Raw genomic sequence first — 15,119 nt, 5'->3', positions numbered from 1 at the left:
CTCCGCTGCCAGCCAGCCAGGCGCTGCTCGCTGCTGCCTGCGCGCCTGTATTCCTTTTCCTTTTTCCCCCCCCCTCCTCCCCCCCATTATTTTTAGACAGAAATCCACGTCCCCGGGCGCGGAAGAAGCTCCGAGGGATGTCGACCCTCCCCACCAGGCAGCTCCCTCTGTGCTACCCAAGGCCACGCTCGCAATTTGGGTTCTTTAAATTATTTTTTTTTCTTTTGCTAGGATCTAAATTTGGAGCGGGTTCTTCCCCTGCTCTGAACAGCTCCCGGAGCCTGGCTGGGGCGAGAGAGAGAGGCATCAGATGACATGACAAAATAAGTCATGTCTCTCGATCATTTTAATGCCACCCCCTCTCTCTCGGCCTCTGCCTTCCATTTTAATCACTGACAGCCCTTCAAGTATTATGGATATATATAATCTTTTTAATATCACTGACATTTTTCACGATGGAAAACATCTCAGGGGTGCTGAGACATTCTGTGGCGGGAGGGGGGCTCGTGCCTTCCTGCTGCTGCTTCCACCAGCCACACAAAGTGCTGAGCGGAGATCCATCTTGCCCCCAGGGCTTTGCCTTAGGTCTTGGGGGAGGCCATGTGCCTCTGGGGGCTTTGCGGATCTCAGCAGCCTGACATTCCCAACGGGCTGTGGCCGTGCAGGCTGAATAAGCATCCCACTCCCAGCTGCAGTGTGGGAAAAGAGGATATCCAGCATCCAAACCCTCTGCAGGTCAGCCCAGAGAACATCCCAGCTCGGGAAGTGGCAGGCATTCTTCACGGCAGCCCAAGCTCCATGGGCTCCAAGCTTCCTCCATTCCCAATGCTCCTGCTTCACTGTGTCAGATGGTAGACAGCTTGCCTTTCTTCAGGCAGTGATTTTTTTATAAGCAAAGTGAACCTCTCCATGGGGAGAACATCCCAGGAGGTGTTTTTGGAGCTGTACAAATGTGAGGTTTCTTTGCGGGGGGTCCCAAAACCTCACTGTGGGTATAGGACCCAGCAAAGCACTGCTTGCCCTCAGCAGAGCCTGGCTGCTCACCCAGACCCCCTCTGCCATTGGAAATGTACTGTCATCTTCTGCTTGCCTTATTTTCCTGCAATTCCCCCTCTTCCCATCCTCACTGGTGGTGATGGTGTCTTCAGGCCCCACTCACGTGATGGGTTTGGAATGCAACTCCCAAGGCCAGGAAGGTTGCTCACCTTGGTTATTTAGCAAACACAACACAAATTATTAACACTAATACAAATAATGCCCACGCTTGGGAGAAGAGAAGGAATAATTTCCTTGCCTGGCTGCAAGGACTCAGCCTTACAGTATCCTGCAGAGTGCAGGGCTGACAGCCCTGAGGGTCTTGCTGCTAAGGACAGAGCCCACATCTCACACTAGGCCTGTAAATAAGAGGTATATATTTCTAAAGCTACTCTGCGGAAACCACCTCTAATTCCACTGCAGTTCCTGTTCTGTTACTTCCACAAATCAATGCAAAAGGGGAAAAAAAAAAATCAGCTGGCTCACAAAAAGCTGCAGCAGCCAGACAGCAGAGTACCACAGTTGCTGGCCCAGCACATTGTTTCCTGCAGCTCCTTGTACCTCATTCCCTGAGGACACTCTTGTCCAAGGCTGGAAGAGGTACTGGCAATATTTATGACAAAAATTTATGACAAGAAATTAGACTATTCACAGGTTTGTTCTCCTTTGCAGAACTTTTATGCCACCCAGCTGCCCTCTGCTACCAGTCTCCTCCCTGGAAGGGACAATGCCAGCACAGGACATTCGTCCATTGTACGTGACTGATGTAAAACTTTCATCTACCCCATGTGGCATTAACAGATTTTCCTGTGGGTAGATGAACACATGGAGCCTGGTTTCAATAGGCTGGACTGAAGATATGGATCCATGGAGACATGGATGGGCTTTGTCATCCTTTAAGGTAAAACTACCAAATGAAAGGATTCCTGCCTCTCCGACAATCACGTTGCCTCTAGAACATGCAGACTCCCTCTCTCCTAGGAACAGATGGCTTGAGCAGTTTGAGTTGGGCAAATTCACAAAGCTGATAATCATCTCCAGGGAGGCAGGAGCTATTGTCAGAGCCTGTGAGACACACCCCAACTTCAGGCCTTTTTCCTCCTAATTCTCAAAATGTTGCTGAAATTCTCACTCCAGGAATGCTGAGCAGAGACATTCCCTTTGTGGGTCTCTGCCCACCAAGCCAGAGGAGGCTCCTACTGCTATAGAAGCCAAAATGCTTCCCCACACCCCACTGAAAGGAACATCTCAAAAGATGAGGAGCCTCACCTGGCCAGTGAAAAAAACAAGCTGTGCTTTGACATGGTATTGCTGGGAGCCAAGGAGAGAAATAGATCCTCTCCCCAGGGACAGCACAGGAGTTAAAATGAGAAAGCAGAAGACACCAATGCAGCAGAAGGAGCAGTCATTTCACACTACATGTGCAGCTGCAAGCGTGTGCCAGCCCAGGGACAGGGGCATGTACCCAAGGGGCACACCTGGAGCCACTGAACTCATGGCTGAGCGATGCTGAGCATGGATAGGCATCTGCTGCTTAAGAGCTTCAGTGGGATCACCATCCCCAGTTAATGATCTACATTGATGTCATTGCTCTACAGGGCCAAAGCCTTTCTGGGGAATGCTGTCCAGCGACTTTAGCAGGAAGGTGGCACTTAGTGACACCAGGCCAAGACAGACCCCACACAGAGCTCACTGCCTTGAGAACCTGCTCCAAGTCCAATGTGCCACACTCAGGCCTGGGATGCCTCCACAAAAAGCCCCATTCCAGCAGTGATGCACACAGATGGAAAATGGTGATGGAGCCCAGATACACAGGCAGATGGACAGACAGGAGGGGTGGCTCTAATATGAGGACTGAGCATGGCTCACAACTTTTATAGCAAAAATTTCACTCGTTTAAGAGTGATTAGTCTCGGAAGGAAACATGTAAAACCTGGCTCAGAATGGGGTGTGGGTACCTGGAGTTCAATGGAAAGAGATGGCAAGATCAGCACAAGAAGGAAATCTGAGAGTGCAAAACCAGGCAGGGTGGCACACCCCTTGGGACAGTGTTTTTACTGGGATCCAGAATGCCTCAGAGAAGCCTCCTGTCAGCAAGTCCCAAGGGGAGACTGGACAAGATGCCAAAAATATGCTAAAACCCAGGATGGATTTGTCTACTCTCCTGGTACCAGTATTCATGAGAACAAGGACATCCTGTTCACTCACCTGCTAGCAAAGCACAATCAAGACACAAAGAATATACCTTATGTTAACTGGCACTTTTAAATTCTCCTTTAGCAGAAATACCAGTATTTTCCAGTCTTAATGTTTTCCGAGGTGGTGATACTTCTTGCCTTGTCTCTTCTTGGCAAGCATCATCTGTAGCAGTAACAGATGATCTAGCAATAGTCTCACATCACAGTGTGTCAGAAAAGAGGCAGCCCAGTATTTGTAACCACTGAATCACTTCAGAAAGAAGAATCTCCACTCCATCTGTGTAAATATGGTTATTTATTTTATTTTTTTAAAAGCAAGTCTATTTCTACATACAAAGGGCTTCACTCCTACTTCAGAGCATGTTACTGCTTCAGATCCTCAAATAAAGACACCATTTTGCTCACCATTGAATCCAGCAACCTGTAAACCTGCAGAAATTCAAAGACAGCTGCAGTGAAAACACATGAGGAAATCGTGAGGCTGAGATTGACAGAGATGGTTTCTGAGGTACATTTTCATATGGGCACACACACAACCATATAGAAGTGGGAGCCTGCTGCTGTCAGAGCTCTAGTAATAACTTCCCTGGCTATGAAGTGTGTTTAACATTATCTGAGGTACAATTAATTCAGCTGATCCCTCCAGAGTCTGCAAGCAATGCTAAAGACATCCCAGATAGAAGTCCCGCATGTGGCTATGCGATGGCTGGATTTCTGCTAACAGATTCCAGGCTGAAACAAATTAATTTGGATTTCACACTTACCTTACTGCAGCACAAGGGACATATGTCTGCCAGTTTTCTGAGTTTAACAAAATGCCTGCCTCTCCCCCTGAGCCTCAGTGTGCCTTACAAGAAAAGAACAAAACCCTGACAATGATACAAGCTCTGGTTAGACTCACTTCAATGTAGAGCTTTTCCCGGTATGTTTCAAGTGAAATAGAGTCCACCTGCTCCTGAACAGGTTCTGCCGCAACTGTAGTTGCAGCTTCTTCTTTCACCTTCTGCTTCTCATATCTTCCTTTGATGGACTCTACTCCTCCTTTCATGACCTGCACAGAAATGGAAGATACTTGCTTCTCATCTTTTGCTTTCAGCTTTCTGCTGCCTGAATGATCCTAATCAGGGACAGACCAAGGAAAAATGGGACATAGGTCAGGACACTGATCAGACTGCTTCAATATGCATCTCCCAGCAGCAGCACCTCTTTCACTGGGTTGGAAATTAGTTCAAACTCAGGATACACAACCTCAGGATGATCACACTGTTCCCAGCACTAAGGGTTCACCAGGCATCCCAACACCTACTGCTTTCTCCTTTCCTGATGTCCCTCTACTTTTTTTGCTGTCTTTATCCTTTTTCTCTTCTTTCTTTGTAGCTATTTTGTCTTCCTTTCCTCCTTTTTTTGCTCCTCCTTGCTTTACTTCCTCTGCAAAAGAAAGGATTTCCATTAACCAAAAGCATCCACACATCCAGAAAGTCCATCCCACTGCACTTGCGCAGTGGGAATGTGTTACTTTTGCAATGTATTATCCTCTTTTTGTTAATCTGAGATGTACTGCACTGAAAAACAATACCTTGAAGACTTCTTTGTTTAAATAAGGTATGAAGAGGTCTCATTGAGGCAGTATTTGCTGGGTCAGTCTGTATGAAAACCATGGCTAGACCTAGCTGAATCAAAAGGCTTTTTTTTTGTGGGGATGTTTTTTTCCTGATGCCAAACCACAGATCCCAATTAGCATTGTTACTGTCATACAATCTGCCAGTTATTTTCATGATGCTTCTTCCTCAGGGAGACATGTTGAAATTGACATTTCAGTTCAAATTCATCATGTTTTTTGCATTTCCAACAGCCCACAGAAAGCAGTTGCCGTGGTAAAACCATTTACCTGTTTCCTCTGGAACAGCTTCTGCATAGATGTCCTTCTTCATCAAACCAAGCACGGATCTCAGCCTCAGAGAATGACTCACCAAGTCATCAATTGCTCCACGCCACAGCTGGAGGCTGAGAAAATGGTCAGGATTAGAAGGGAGACAGTGCAGCAACTGCCACCTTGTTTGACCCTGTGCCCAGAAGTGAAGGCACCTTATAGCTGACAGCTGCCCTGTGCAATTAAACCAACAAAACAGCACCCACTGTCTAAATATCTGTGCAGGGGGATGCTAAATTGCTTTCCTCATGTTAGAGCCCTCCGAGGTCTCAAAGGTTTGCAAATCAACAGGCTCCCAGGAACCCATTAATATTACTGTGAAACTAGTTCTGCTCTTCAACATGACACACATTGGTAAATCTACCTGCTCTGTGTTTACCAAGAGGAACCTGCATCCTTCTAATTTAGAAGCAGCTCAAAGCTGTTGATATGTTTACAGTCTGAAAGCCTGAGCAAAGAACAGAGAGACTGTATGAGGGAGGAGACAGTTATCTGAGTAAAAGGGTACAGAAAATACCCAAAGGTTTCATAAATACAGACTGGAATAGTCTTGCCAGAAATAATCTTGTACACTCTCCAAAATTACATGCATTTAATATTCTAAACTTATCTCCAGGAAAAAAAAAAAAAGGCATTTGGGTCCTAGACAGCTGCTACAATTAAGCTATAAAAAACCAGAGCGTAAAGATGACTTCTAGACCTCCTATAATTATGTGCACTCTGAATCACAACACTTGCAAGAGAGCTTGCTGAGGCTGTTGATCACACAATGTTTTCACAAGCTTTTCCTTGCAAAGGTAACCCACCAGAGTGGATACAGAAGGTCTAACTGAGTTGGCCTCTGTTCAACACAAAGCTCCAGAGCTGCCTTATTGAGCTGGGTCAGTGCTTCTTCCTGCTGCTCCTCCCCGGAGATTGACATTATAGCCTGTGAGAGAAAATTCACAGCGGCTGTGGAACACTTCTCAGTCTTTATTCCCAGTCCCTGAGCTCAGTGGAGCAGCCCACAGCTCTCTTCCTGGACACCAGTCTGAAACCAGGCTGCACTGGACACTTACACACCCAGATGGGGCTTCCTACACAGCTAGGATATGGCCAAGGTACCCAAGATCTGCAGAACAAATCCAGATTCCCTCATCAGACCGATATTAAGCTCCTTTGCAACTTCAGGTGTTCTGGGAAACAGGGATTCTATCAAGCTAGAAGGCTCCCTAGTAAAGCTTAGTTATAAAAACAACAGAGAGATTTCCAAGAGAGCACTACAGAAAAACCATTGACAGAATCCAAAGCACTCTTGCTTTAATAAAAGGAGGTCTGTATTTTATCCACAGCTCATGAGTGTGCCCCCAGTTCTCTGATGAATAGGAAGGGCTCTCCAAGGAGCAGAGCCCTTGGGGGAGCCACAGGAGGCTGTAAGCCCAACCTGCCCCCACATTCAGTCCTGGGATGACAAAAAGCTAATGGGGGAAGAGCTTAAAATATCTATTATATTGTGTGCTTCTCTTTTCTTCTTCACACAACAGCCCACAAAGTCTCTCTTGGGAATCTCTTTACAAGAGCACTGAGGGTGTGGTCAGCAGAGCCAACACACATCATAAATCTTGCAAACTCCCAGTATATTGGCAACAGCCCTTTAGGTGGGCCCATATTGGGGCAGGCTGGGCTGTTTGTAGGGGAATTAACACACCATCAGCTTGTGGGAACAGAGGTTCCCACCTGTTTAAAGTCCTCGAGGGAAAGGTTCCATCCTGAAGGACCTGCTTCTTCCTCCTCAGTGCTCTTTTCCCTTGGAGCATCCTCTAATGTGTGCTTCCCACATGGGAGCTCAGTGGTGCTGCTCCGGACAGAGGGAGGCTCCAAGGTGCTCTCCTGATACTCCATGTCCTCTGCAGTGTTCCTCTGGTCCAAGGGCACTTCCTCCTCCAAGACTGAAGGCACAGTCAGGTGCTGTCTCCATAGTTTATGCAGCTGCTTTACCACTTGATGCTGATAATGCAACTGTGACAACGGGGGAAAAGGTAAACATGAGCTGCACCTTCCCTCTTCAAACCCAACTGTTAAAGCCTCCATGGCAGACTGCCAGCTCCAGAATCCTAGGGATGCAGCAGCCCCGTGGATCTGCCCTCCCCACTTATTTCAGTTGTGCAGTCCATCCAGTAGCAAACATCACCTTGGGATTTTTCCTGTGGAACAGCTCTTCCTCTGTGACACAGGCATCCACAGGAGATGGGGTACGCTCGGGTGTCCGAATTGGCTTAAGAAGTTCATTCAGGCTTTCTTTCACTATAGAAGCACCTTCTCGAGCAGCCAGCTCACTCTGAGGCACCACAACAAGAACAACATGTGTGAGTCCCCATTCCATATGCAAACACACAAACTCAGTCCCACCTGTAATAACCACACTATTCATTGTACAGAGTTACAAGGACATGAACAACTGCAAACCCTGCTGAGCAGAGCAATACTTCCAACAGCTTTTCAAATAAACTCTACAAATTCTGCCCCCAAACTATATTTTTCAAAGCATAGTGTAATTTTCAATTTATACCTTAACTGCTATCATAGTGTACAGCAGTCAATCCCCTTCCCATTAAGTAAATAATGAAATTAATTACCAACAGAAATTTCATTCTTTAAAGGACCAGTGTGAACACTTTAGGAGACACAGTCATGTCTTTAGTAACAACATTACAATAGACTGCAGAGTTCCTCATGTCATTTAGCAAACCTGCTCAAGTATGTGCAGACATTCTGTAAATCTCACTCTCAGCAGTAATTGCACAACAATAAAAATACCATGTTGTCCACTCCCACCCTTATCCTCTATTTGCATATAAAGTTCAAAGCTCAGTTACCCAGCTACATGCTTGGTTACCTCCAATTTCTCTCTGAAGTCAGCCAATTTATCCTCATAGACAGCAATTCCCCAAAGGGTCACCTGAAGCAGAGCTCCTCCTAATAACAGGGGATGTGTCCTAAATTCCCAGGGCTCGCTGAAAATGCCTGCTCTCTCTGACTTGAAAATAAAAGAAAACCTCAGAGTTTCTCCAGGCAAAATTACACCTGAAATAAGAGAGAAAATGCACTGGGTGTGCAAGAAGCCACCTGGTTAGCCTGACCCTTTTCCAACACCATCCCAAGTGTCCTTGTCTCTCTAGGAGACTCTTTCTCCATAGTTTGGCTGGTTATCACACTTCATCCAGCTATCATTCTCCTTCCAGATTTACTCTCAGTCCCTATGTTCCTGAACTGGCCTTATTTCCATTGCACTCTCCTTCTAGAGCAAGCTCAGTTTTCTCTCCAGAAGATTATGACCCATTTGCCACTAGAATATTATTCACTTCTCAATATTCCACCCATTTACACTCAGAGCAGAAGCAACCTCCTTTCCTTTAAGTTCCAGGAGAGAGATCTGCCTTGCACAGCTCTTTTGGGGTGAGTCAGCTCTGACACCCAGGGTGGCTTCCTCAGGAGAAATCACCCAGCAGTGCTCTGCCATTAGTCAGACTCCACAACCCCGGTAACTCCCAAATTCCTGCTCTATGCTTGAGGTACAAAGGTCTTGGAGACCAGCAGGTCTCATACCTGGTCTGGTATCAAAGTAAAAGCAGGGCACTCTCCTCCCATTGGTTTCTCTGGAGGGGATCTGCTGGGGAAGCCTCATCCAGTTGTACCAAATGGAAGCTCTGCCATCATTGGTCACTGTCAGGAAGCTTTCAGCCTTCTCACTAGCCAGACTCTCAAAGGTGAGGCGGGCAGCAATACCAATTTCCTTCTACAAGGAAAAGGAACAATTTCTACTCTATCTAGTAGGATTTATCCTGCATGAAGTCATAGCTTAAATAAGGGGTTTGAGCCTTGGTAGGAGAACTTGTAAGGCAAGTCCAAAGAAGTGGCCATTTTACAGACAAAGCCTGGGAATCTGAACAGCACACCACAACCAGAGCCCTTCTGTTCCTAGATCTCTCTGGAACAAACACAGGGATATTCTACTATCTTCAGAGTAAGGCCCCCATTCTGTGGCTTTGGGATGACAGTTATTGTACAACTGTGACTTGGGAGCTCAAACAGGCTTAGCTTGACTAAACAATTAAAATCTCAGAATTACCCTGCAAGCAGTGATGCCCTTGATCCAACGAGCAGGCTCGCCACAGAAAACTAAAGATGGAACCTTTTCAGCTTCTGGAACCTCGGTGAAGGAGTCACCTAAGGGGTCACTGCTAAAGGAAACAAAAGCCAGCATTTTCATGGAGTGAAATTCACTTCCAGAGAGGGGAAAACCAGGGGTGAATTACAAGACCCTGTAAGAAATAATGCCATTTATTATTTTCTCACATGATACTCTCTTTAGGGACAGAGCCCTGCAGACGTGGTGAACCCATCTAGCTACGTGTCACTAGCAAGGAGGACACGACAGCCAAAATATTAAAGAATGAGACCTGTCTAAGTACATGAGTGAAAAAGGACAAGAGGCTCTCAGGCTGTGCCTGTTACAGATGGACAGGATGGGGAAAACTAGGAAAGTAATGATGGAAGGCTAGAAAAATTCAATCAAATGGAGGTAACTGAGAGTAGAATCCCACCCTGCCTGATCTAAGCTCTGAAGCCACACAGAGTGAAGACTGGAGGAAGAGCCTCAACAAAACTTTTCTCTGATTGTTGCTCCTTAGACACAAGGCCCCAAGGCACAAAGGCTCCTAGATCTGGTGATTATAATATAAGAATATGCCTTTTATTGTGTCCCAGTGGAGACTTGTCTCCATTCTGGATAAGAACAGCTAAGGATATTCTCACAGACTGATGGTGCACACCCAAAATTCTTTACTTTGCCACAAAGTAGAACTTACAGGATCTCAATCTCTTCAGAAATGGTGGTATGTAGAAAAGCCTTAGTTGAGACAGATGTGAAAGGCTGCCCTTTCCCAATCACCTCCAGTCCTTCCAGATCCTGGACATACACAGAAATTATCAACTCACAGTTGCTCTTTTACGCAGAAAGGACATTAAAACACTAGACAAATGCATCAACTCAGCCAAGTAAAGTGAAGTTGTGATATCTTGCTTCTTCAATGGTTTTTAGAGGCATCCGGAGGATGCTCAAGGGACACGGAAAAGAACCAATTCTGAGATTCCCAAGAATCCTAGATGACTGCATTCCCCACTAGCAATGATGCACAGAGAAAGTGTCCTTCACATGTTCCTCATCCTCAGAGACAAGTTTCAAAGACAAAAAAGTGAGGTTTGTTCTGTTTGTAGGAGAAGGGGTCACCTGCCTTCAGGAGATTATTTCAGTGTGTGTCTTCCACATAGGTAAAGATCTCTTCCCTCTGCCCCACAGCACTAAATCAAAGTCCCGCACCACTACTTGGCAGGTTTTTCTTTGCCTGGGTCCTGGAAGCTGCATGCTGCTGGTTTGGGGTCCTATTCTGAGGCCCCTAGACCACTCCATGCAGCACTTCAGGAGGTCAGACAACTCTTTCATAGGTGTGGCCCTTTGGAAATGTGGGAACTTCCACGAAAAACACTGTGGGACCAAGTTTTAGTTTCCTAATGCTTTTTTCAGATCCAACTCCTGACAATTTTGTTACTCTACAGCACCTGACAAGAGACACAAACAATGTCCTTGTTCCTCCGGTCTTACCGGCTTATAAAAGCCCAGCTCCTCTAGGAGAGATTTTAGCTCCTGTCGTCGATGTTTCAGGTAAAGACTCTTATCCCAGTTTAGGTGGCAAGGAATCTTCTTTGGAGGCTTCAGACCTGTGGAAATACCAATACAAGAGCTCACTCTCTACATACCCACATGCCTAATCAAATTTCATTCTCTGCCAAACTTTGGCCTTGTAGTGTTTTCAAGAGGAGGCTCAACAGGGAAGGAGCTGCTTCTTCACGCTTGTGCCCCATTTCTTTGGAATCACCTCTCTGCAGTGTTCCCTTACCTGTTTCCCTCTGGACAGTTCGGGGTTTCCCCACATGAGTGAGTGGTTCTGGGTGCCCACATTCTGTCCGGGTCAGGGTCAGAGTCAGCCCGGTGCGTTCATCCCCAATTTGCTCAGGAAGGCTCCAGAACTCGCTTCCCACTCGGTATCCCTAGGGTGGGAAACAAGGCTCCCACTGACTGTTGTGGATAATGGTGCAGCTACCTGCTATTTTCAGAGGCACTCAAAGCTAAAAAGAAGAGGTCTAACCCTGACTATATAAGCATTTTAAAAGTCTATGAATTATCCATTTCTGCTGAGGAAGCCAAAATTTCTATCAGGCTGCTGTCAAAGATGAACTTTCTTCTATCTAGTGCACATGAAGGTTGAATGATATTAAAATAAAGCCTCACACAAATGCAAATTCTTTGACAGTGCTATAAATGTGAAAAAAAAATTAACATGATACTCCCATAACCCTCCTGTCTTACCCATGCCCTTTTCTCCATGGCAATCACTAAAATCCAAGCCTGAAGCTATCAGATATTTCTGCCCCTGGAACAACAATTGTGACACGTTCCCATGCCACTTCCCAGGGCACAACAGTCTTTAGTGAGAACCAAGAAATGCCACTTGCTCATCACCACTTTCCCCTGGCTGGTATAGATAGCACAATTCAGGTTTTTATTTTTCATGTCCCTGAAAGCTCTGCTGAGACACCAAGCTGAGGGATTCAGAGTGGCTTTGATAAACATCTCCTGACAGCACTTCAGAGACTGACTTAGAAGAGTGTCTGTGCTGTGTGGCAAGAGCAGCACAATCAGGACACACAGGAAGTGGGGCTCTCACCTTTCCAGGAAACAGGGCAGGGAGACTCCGGTCAATGAGGTCACGTTCTTCCTGGATTTGCCTGTAATTGTCTGACATGTTCATCAGCAATTCATTCTCTGGCTTGTGAAGAATTTCTATAAATAAAAAACCATCACATCATTGGTGCTGCACTTCTGGGCACACCCTTTGCCACTGTTATTGTTCATCTGTAACCCACTTACACGGTTTCCTGCCAAATCCACTGCCCTCTCCCCAGCCAGAGCCACCAGCACACCTTTCCACAACATCCAGAGCCAACAGCATGAGCAGTGTGGGAGCTCTGAGAACATGGAATTAGACTGCAGTGGCAATGGGATTAACCCTGGTGGGCAATGACTACTGCAATTTGGGGTGGGGACATCAAACTTCTCCACCTGCACACAGAATTTCATAAAATGAGACCTCCTTAGCTTTTCTCACCTCCTAGGTGTTTTTCCTGCTTTTTCCTCATTGCCATATGATGGCTCCAGTTCTGGAAAGCTTTGTGCTCTGCTAGTTGGGCCTGATGTGCCTTTGCTTTCTCCTCTCCTCCATGTTCCTCTTCTAAAGCTGCTGCAGTAACATCTGTATGAGGAACCTTAATAGCATCTGCTAGCTGATGAGAAATGAAACATTAAATGGACCTCTCCATGCACCAGAACAGGAATGGGAGAGGGGAGAATTCTTCAGATTGACCACAATGTTACATTAGCAATCTGAGAGGAAGGAACCCAGGGCAGTGGGGACACACTAAGATACAATGGAAGTGTTTATCTGAGTAATGAGACTCCAGCAATGGCATTGCTGCAACACCAGTTCTTCCCCGACACCATCAGCAGGGCACAAAGGGAAGAGGAAGCCTGTGTAATTGTTCCTTCCATGACCTGGTCCTGCACACAGGACTCCAAAACCTGCTGGTGCAGTTTCTCCAAAGGCAACCCTCCCTGAGAGTGTGATGAGGCTGGGAAAACCACACCTCAGGCCTGCCCTGCTCCTGATAGGTGCTGGAAAGCATCGAAAGGTACTGCAGGCACCACACTCTACCTCTGGAAAAGTTCTATGCAGAACCATTTTCCTAACTCTGCAAACCAACCTGAGTGTTTCTTTTCGCCAAGGCTTCCATCCTTAACTCCTGGAGACTCCCCAAAATGTGATGAGGGAGGATCTCTTCACAGCCATCATCAAACTGTCTTGATCCTACAACACACATATAAAAATACCCAACCCCAGAAGCGGGTCACTAAAGTTTGGCTTAGCAAAACCAAAACCCACAGGTAAGATGTGAAGTTGAACCCTACCAGGAAAAGTCAGTGGTCCCCTGGGTGCCTTGGGGGGAACAGGATGTGCTACAAGATGTGCCACCTCCTTGGGTCGGTATTTTCGGACAAGGTAATTCTTCCGAACTGGAATTCTCCCAGCATCACGGGCAAGGCGTGGAGCATGAAGCTTCAGGAAGTAAACAGTCACAGTGCAGTTAGGTACACACTGACTCACCTTTATTCCATCTGATCCTTTTAGGATATGCACAGTAGTCATATCAGTACACTTCCTGTAAGGGTGCTGCGAGGCCTGGATAGGGACTTTTCACATGGACATGTAACAACAAGACAAGGAAGGAATGGATTCAAAGTAGACAAAGAAGAGTAAGTTTAGATTACACATTAGGAAAAATTCTTCTCTGCGAAGGTAGTGAGGCCCTGGCACAGGTTACCCAGAGAAGCTGTGGCTGCCCCATCCCTGGAGGTGTCCAAGGCCAGGGTGGATGGGGATTGGAAAATCTTGGAATAGTGGAAGGTGTCCCTGTCCATAGCAGGGGGAGTGGAAATAGAGTTTTAAGGTTCTTAAGTTTTAAGGTTCTTTCCAAGCCAAATCTTCTATGATTCTTCCCCTACAAGACACCTTACACAGCTGTGCAGATACCAACTCAGTTACTGTCTTACTCCTCTGGATCTTGCTTTATAACAGGGGCACAAAAGGAGAGTTTTACATCACTTTCCAGAAGAGATTTCTGCTTCTGTGTCACTCAAATGCTTCCACTCACACACTGTGATCTGAGTTTTGGAAGGAAAGCCATGAGAGCTACCAAACAATTTACAGGTCTTATTAGATCAGAAAGTTGAAGATGTAATTTTGAAGATGCAGATGACTTATTCTTCCATTTGAAAGGACTCTATAGGCACTTATAATCCTTTACTTTTAGCAACTGAACCTGATAAGCTGACATTTTATCACAATAAAAAACCTGACAGACAAAACAGCATAAGAACTCAGCTGCAGGAGTGACTTTTGGCTTAAGTAAATGGGCAGCACCCTCGGTTAAACACCCAACAGGAGAAAGTCTGTTAAGGCAGCTGTTTCTAGCAGTAAAAGTACTCATACATACTTTCTCCAGGTCCTCCGCCTTAATTTCAAGTGCCTGGATGTCCTCTCCTTGCAGAATATATGAAACAAGCTCAGGCTCAGGCTCAGGCTCAGGCTCAGGCTCAGGCTCAGGCTCTTGCTCTTCTACAGTTGTTGAACAGGGTTGTTCAAAAGTCTTTTCCTTCCTGCCTAAAAAAACAGATGAAGAGACTTCTTCAGTCTCCCAAAAGGACCATATTCCTCTCAGGCTGGTTAATGATTTCCACCTGAACTATGTTTTGGGATTATTTCTCTTTAAGGCTGCAACGAACAATAAATTCAGCATTTCTTGTAATTGAAAGAGTGAACCTCTGAGAAGCTGCAAAGACCAAAGTGGGTCAAGTAGGAGTGAATTGTCTCACACTTTATTCAGATAAAAGACAACGGTAAGATAAATGCAAATAAATACAGATCCCTGCAGGTGGAACAACGCATTCCTGGGAAGTTTCCAACTCTAGCTGCAAGTACAAGCACACATTCCCTGCGCTCACCCAGCACGACTCGGATAACAAAACACGGGGTTTCAAAAGCTGCTCGGTGGCACAACAGCTCTGAAATACCAAACGGGTGCGGGGCAGCTCCTCCGGCACCTGCGGGCCAAGCCGAACTCCGGGGATCCCACCAGCGACTGTTCCCCCTTAACCTGCGGGCCTCTCCCGGTGGGACCTGCTGCTTTTAAAACCAAAACCACCAGAATAATGACAGGAGGTCACTGGCGGGGGAAGGGGCTGGTTCCGACCGCTTCAACCGCGGCCCAACCGAGGCCGCAGGCCCGGCCTGACCCGGCCCAGC

At 46.4% G+C, this 15,119-nt stretch overlaps 2 protein-coding genes and 1 long non-coding RNA gene across 3 annotated transcripts in view; 1 reads left to right on the top strand and 2 right to left on the bottom strand.

The window, feature by feature from the left end:
• Window positions 1-5,624, top strand: part of LOC115948277 — a 6,405-nt gene extending 781 nt beyond the window's left edge. Inside the window, exons 2-3 of the long non-coding RNA XR_004082112.1 lie at window positions 1,837-1,936; window positions 5,086-5,624. This is a non-coding gene — a long non-coding RNA (uncharacterized LOC115948277). The remainder of the gene's footprint in view (window positions 1-1,836; window positions 1,937-5,085) is intronic.
• Window positions 3,520-14,426, bottom strand: MYCBPAP (MYCBP associated protein). Its single transcript, XM_031059963.1, has 18 exons — window positions 14,311-14,426; window positions 13,226-13,373; window positions 13,021-13,124; window positions 12,369-12,543; window positions 11,928-12,043; window positions 11,100-11,250; window positions 10,805-10,920; window positions 10,011-10,111; window positions 9,272-9,383; window positions 8,749-8,938; window positions 8,039-8,226; window positions 7,334-7,480; window positions 6,880-7,161; window positions 5,970-6,091; window positions 5,122-5,237; window positions 4,540-4,661; window positions 4,135-4,284; window positions 3,520-3,662 (listed from the first exon to the last, which is right to left on the bottom strand). The coding sequence occupies exons 3-18, from the start codon at window positions 13,048-13,050 to the stop codon at window positions 3,597-3,599; spliced, it is 2,184 nt and encodes a 727-aa protein (XP_030915823.1). The 5' UTR covers window positions 13,051-13,124; window positions 13,226-13,373; window positions 14,311-14,426; the 3' UTR covers window positions 3,520-3,596.
• RSAD1 (radical S-adenosyl methionine domain containing 1) overlaps window positions 13,864-15,119 on the bottom strand; it is a 4,089-nt gene continuing 2,833 nt past the window's right edge. The window contains exon 10 of the mRNA XM_031059931.1: window positions 13,864-13,881. Coding sequence (XP_030915791.1) covers window positions 13,864-13,881 — 18 coding nt within the window. The remainder of the gene's footprint in view (window positions 13,882-15,119) is intronic.

This window comes from Geospiza fortis, unplaced genomic scaffold (assembly GCF_000277835.1).
Source record: "Geospiza fortis unplaced genomic scaffold, GeoFor_1.0 scaffold244, whole genome shotgun sequence".
Taxonomy (NCBI): domain Eukaryota; kingdom Metazoa; phylum Chordata; class Aves; order Passeriformes; family Thraupidae; genus Geospiza; species Geospiza fortis.
The sequence above is the reverse complement of the archived record's forward strand: the minus strand, read 5'-3'. Positions and strand labels throughout refer to the sequence as shown.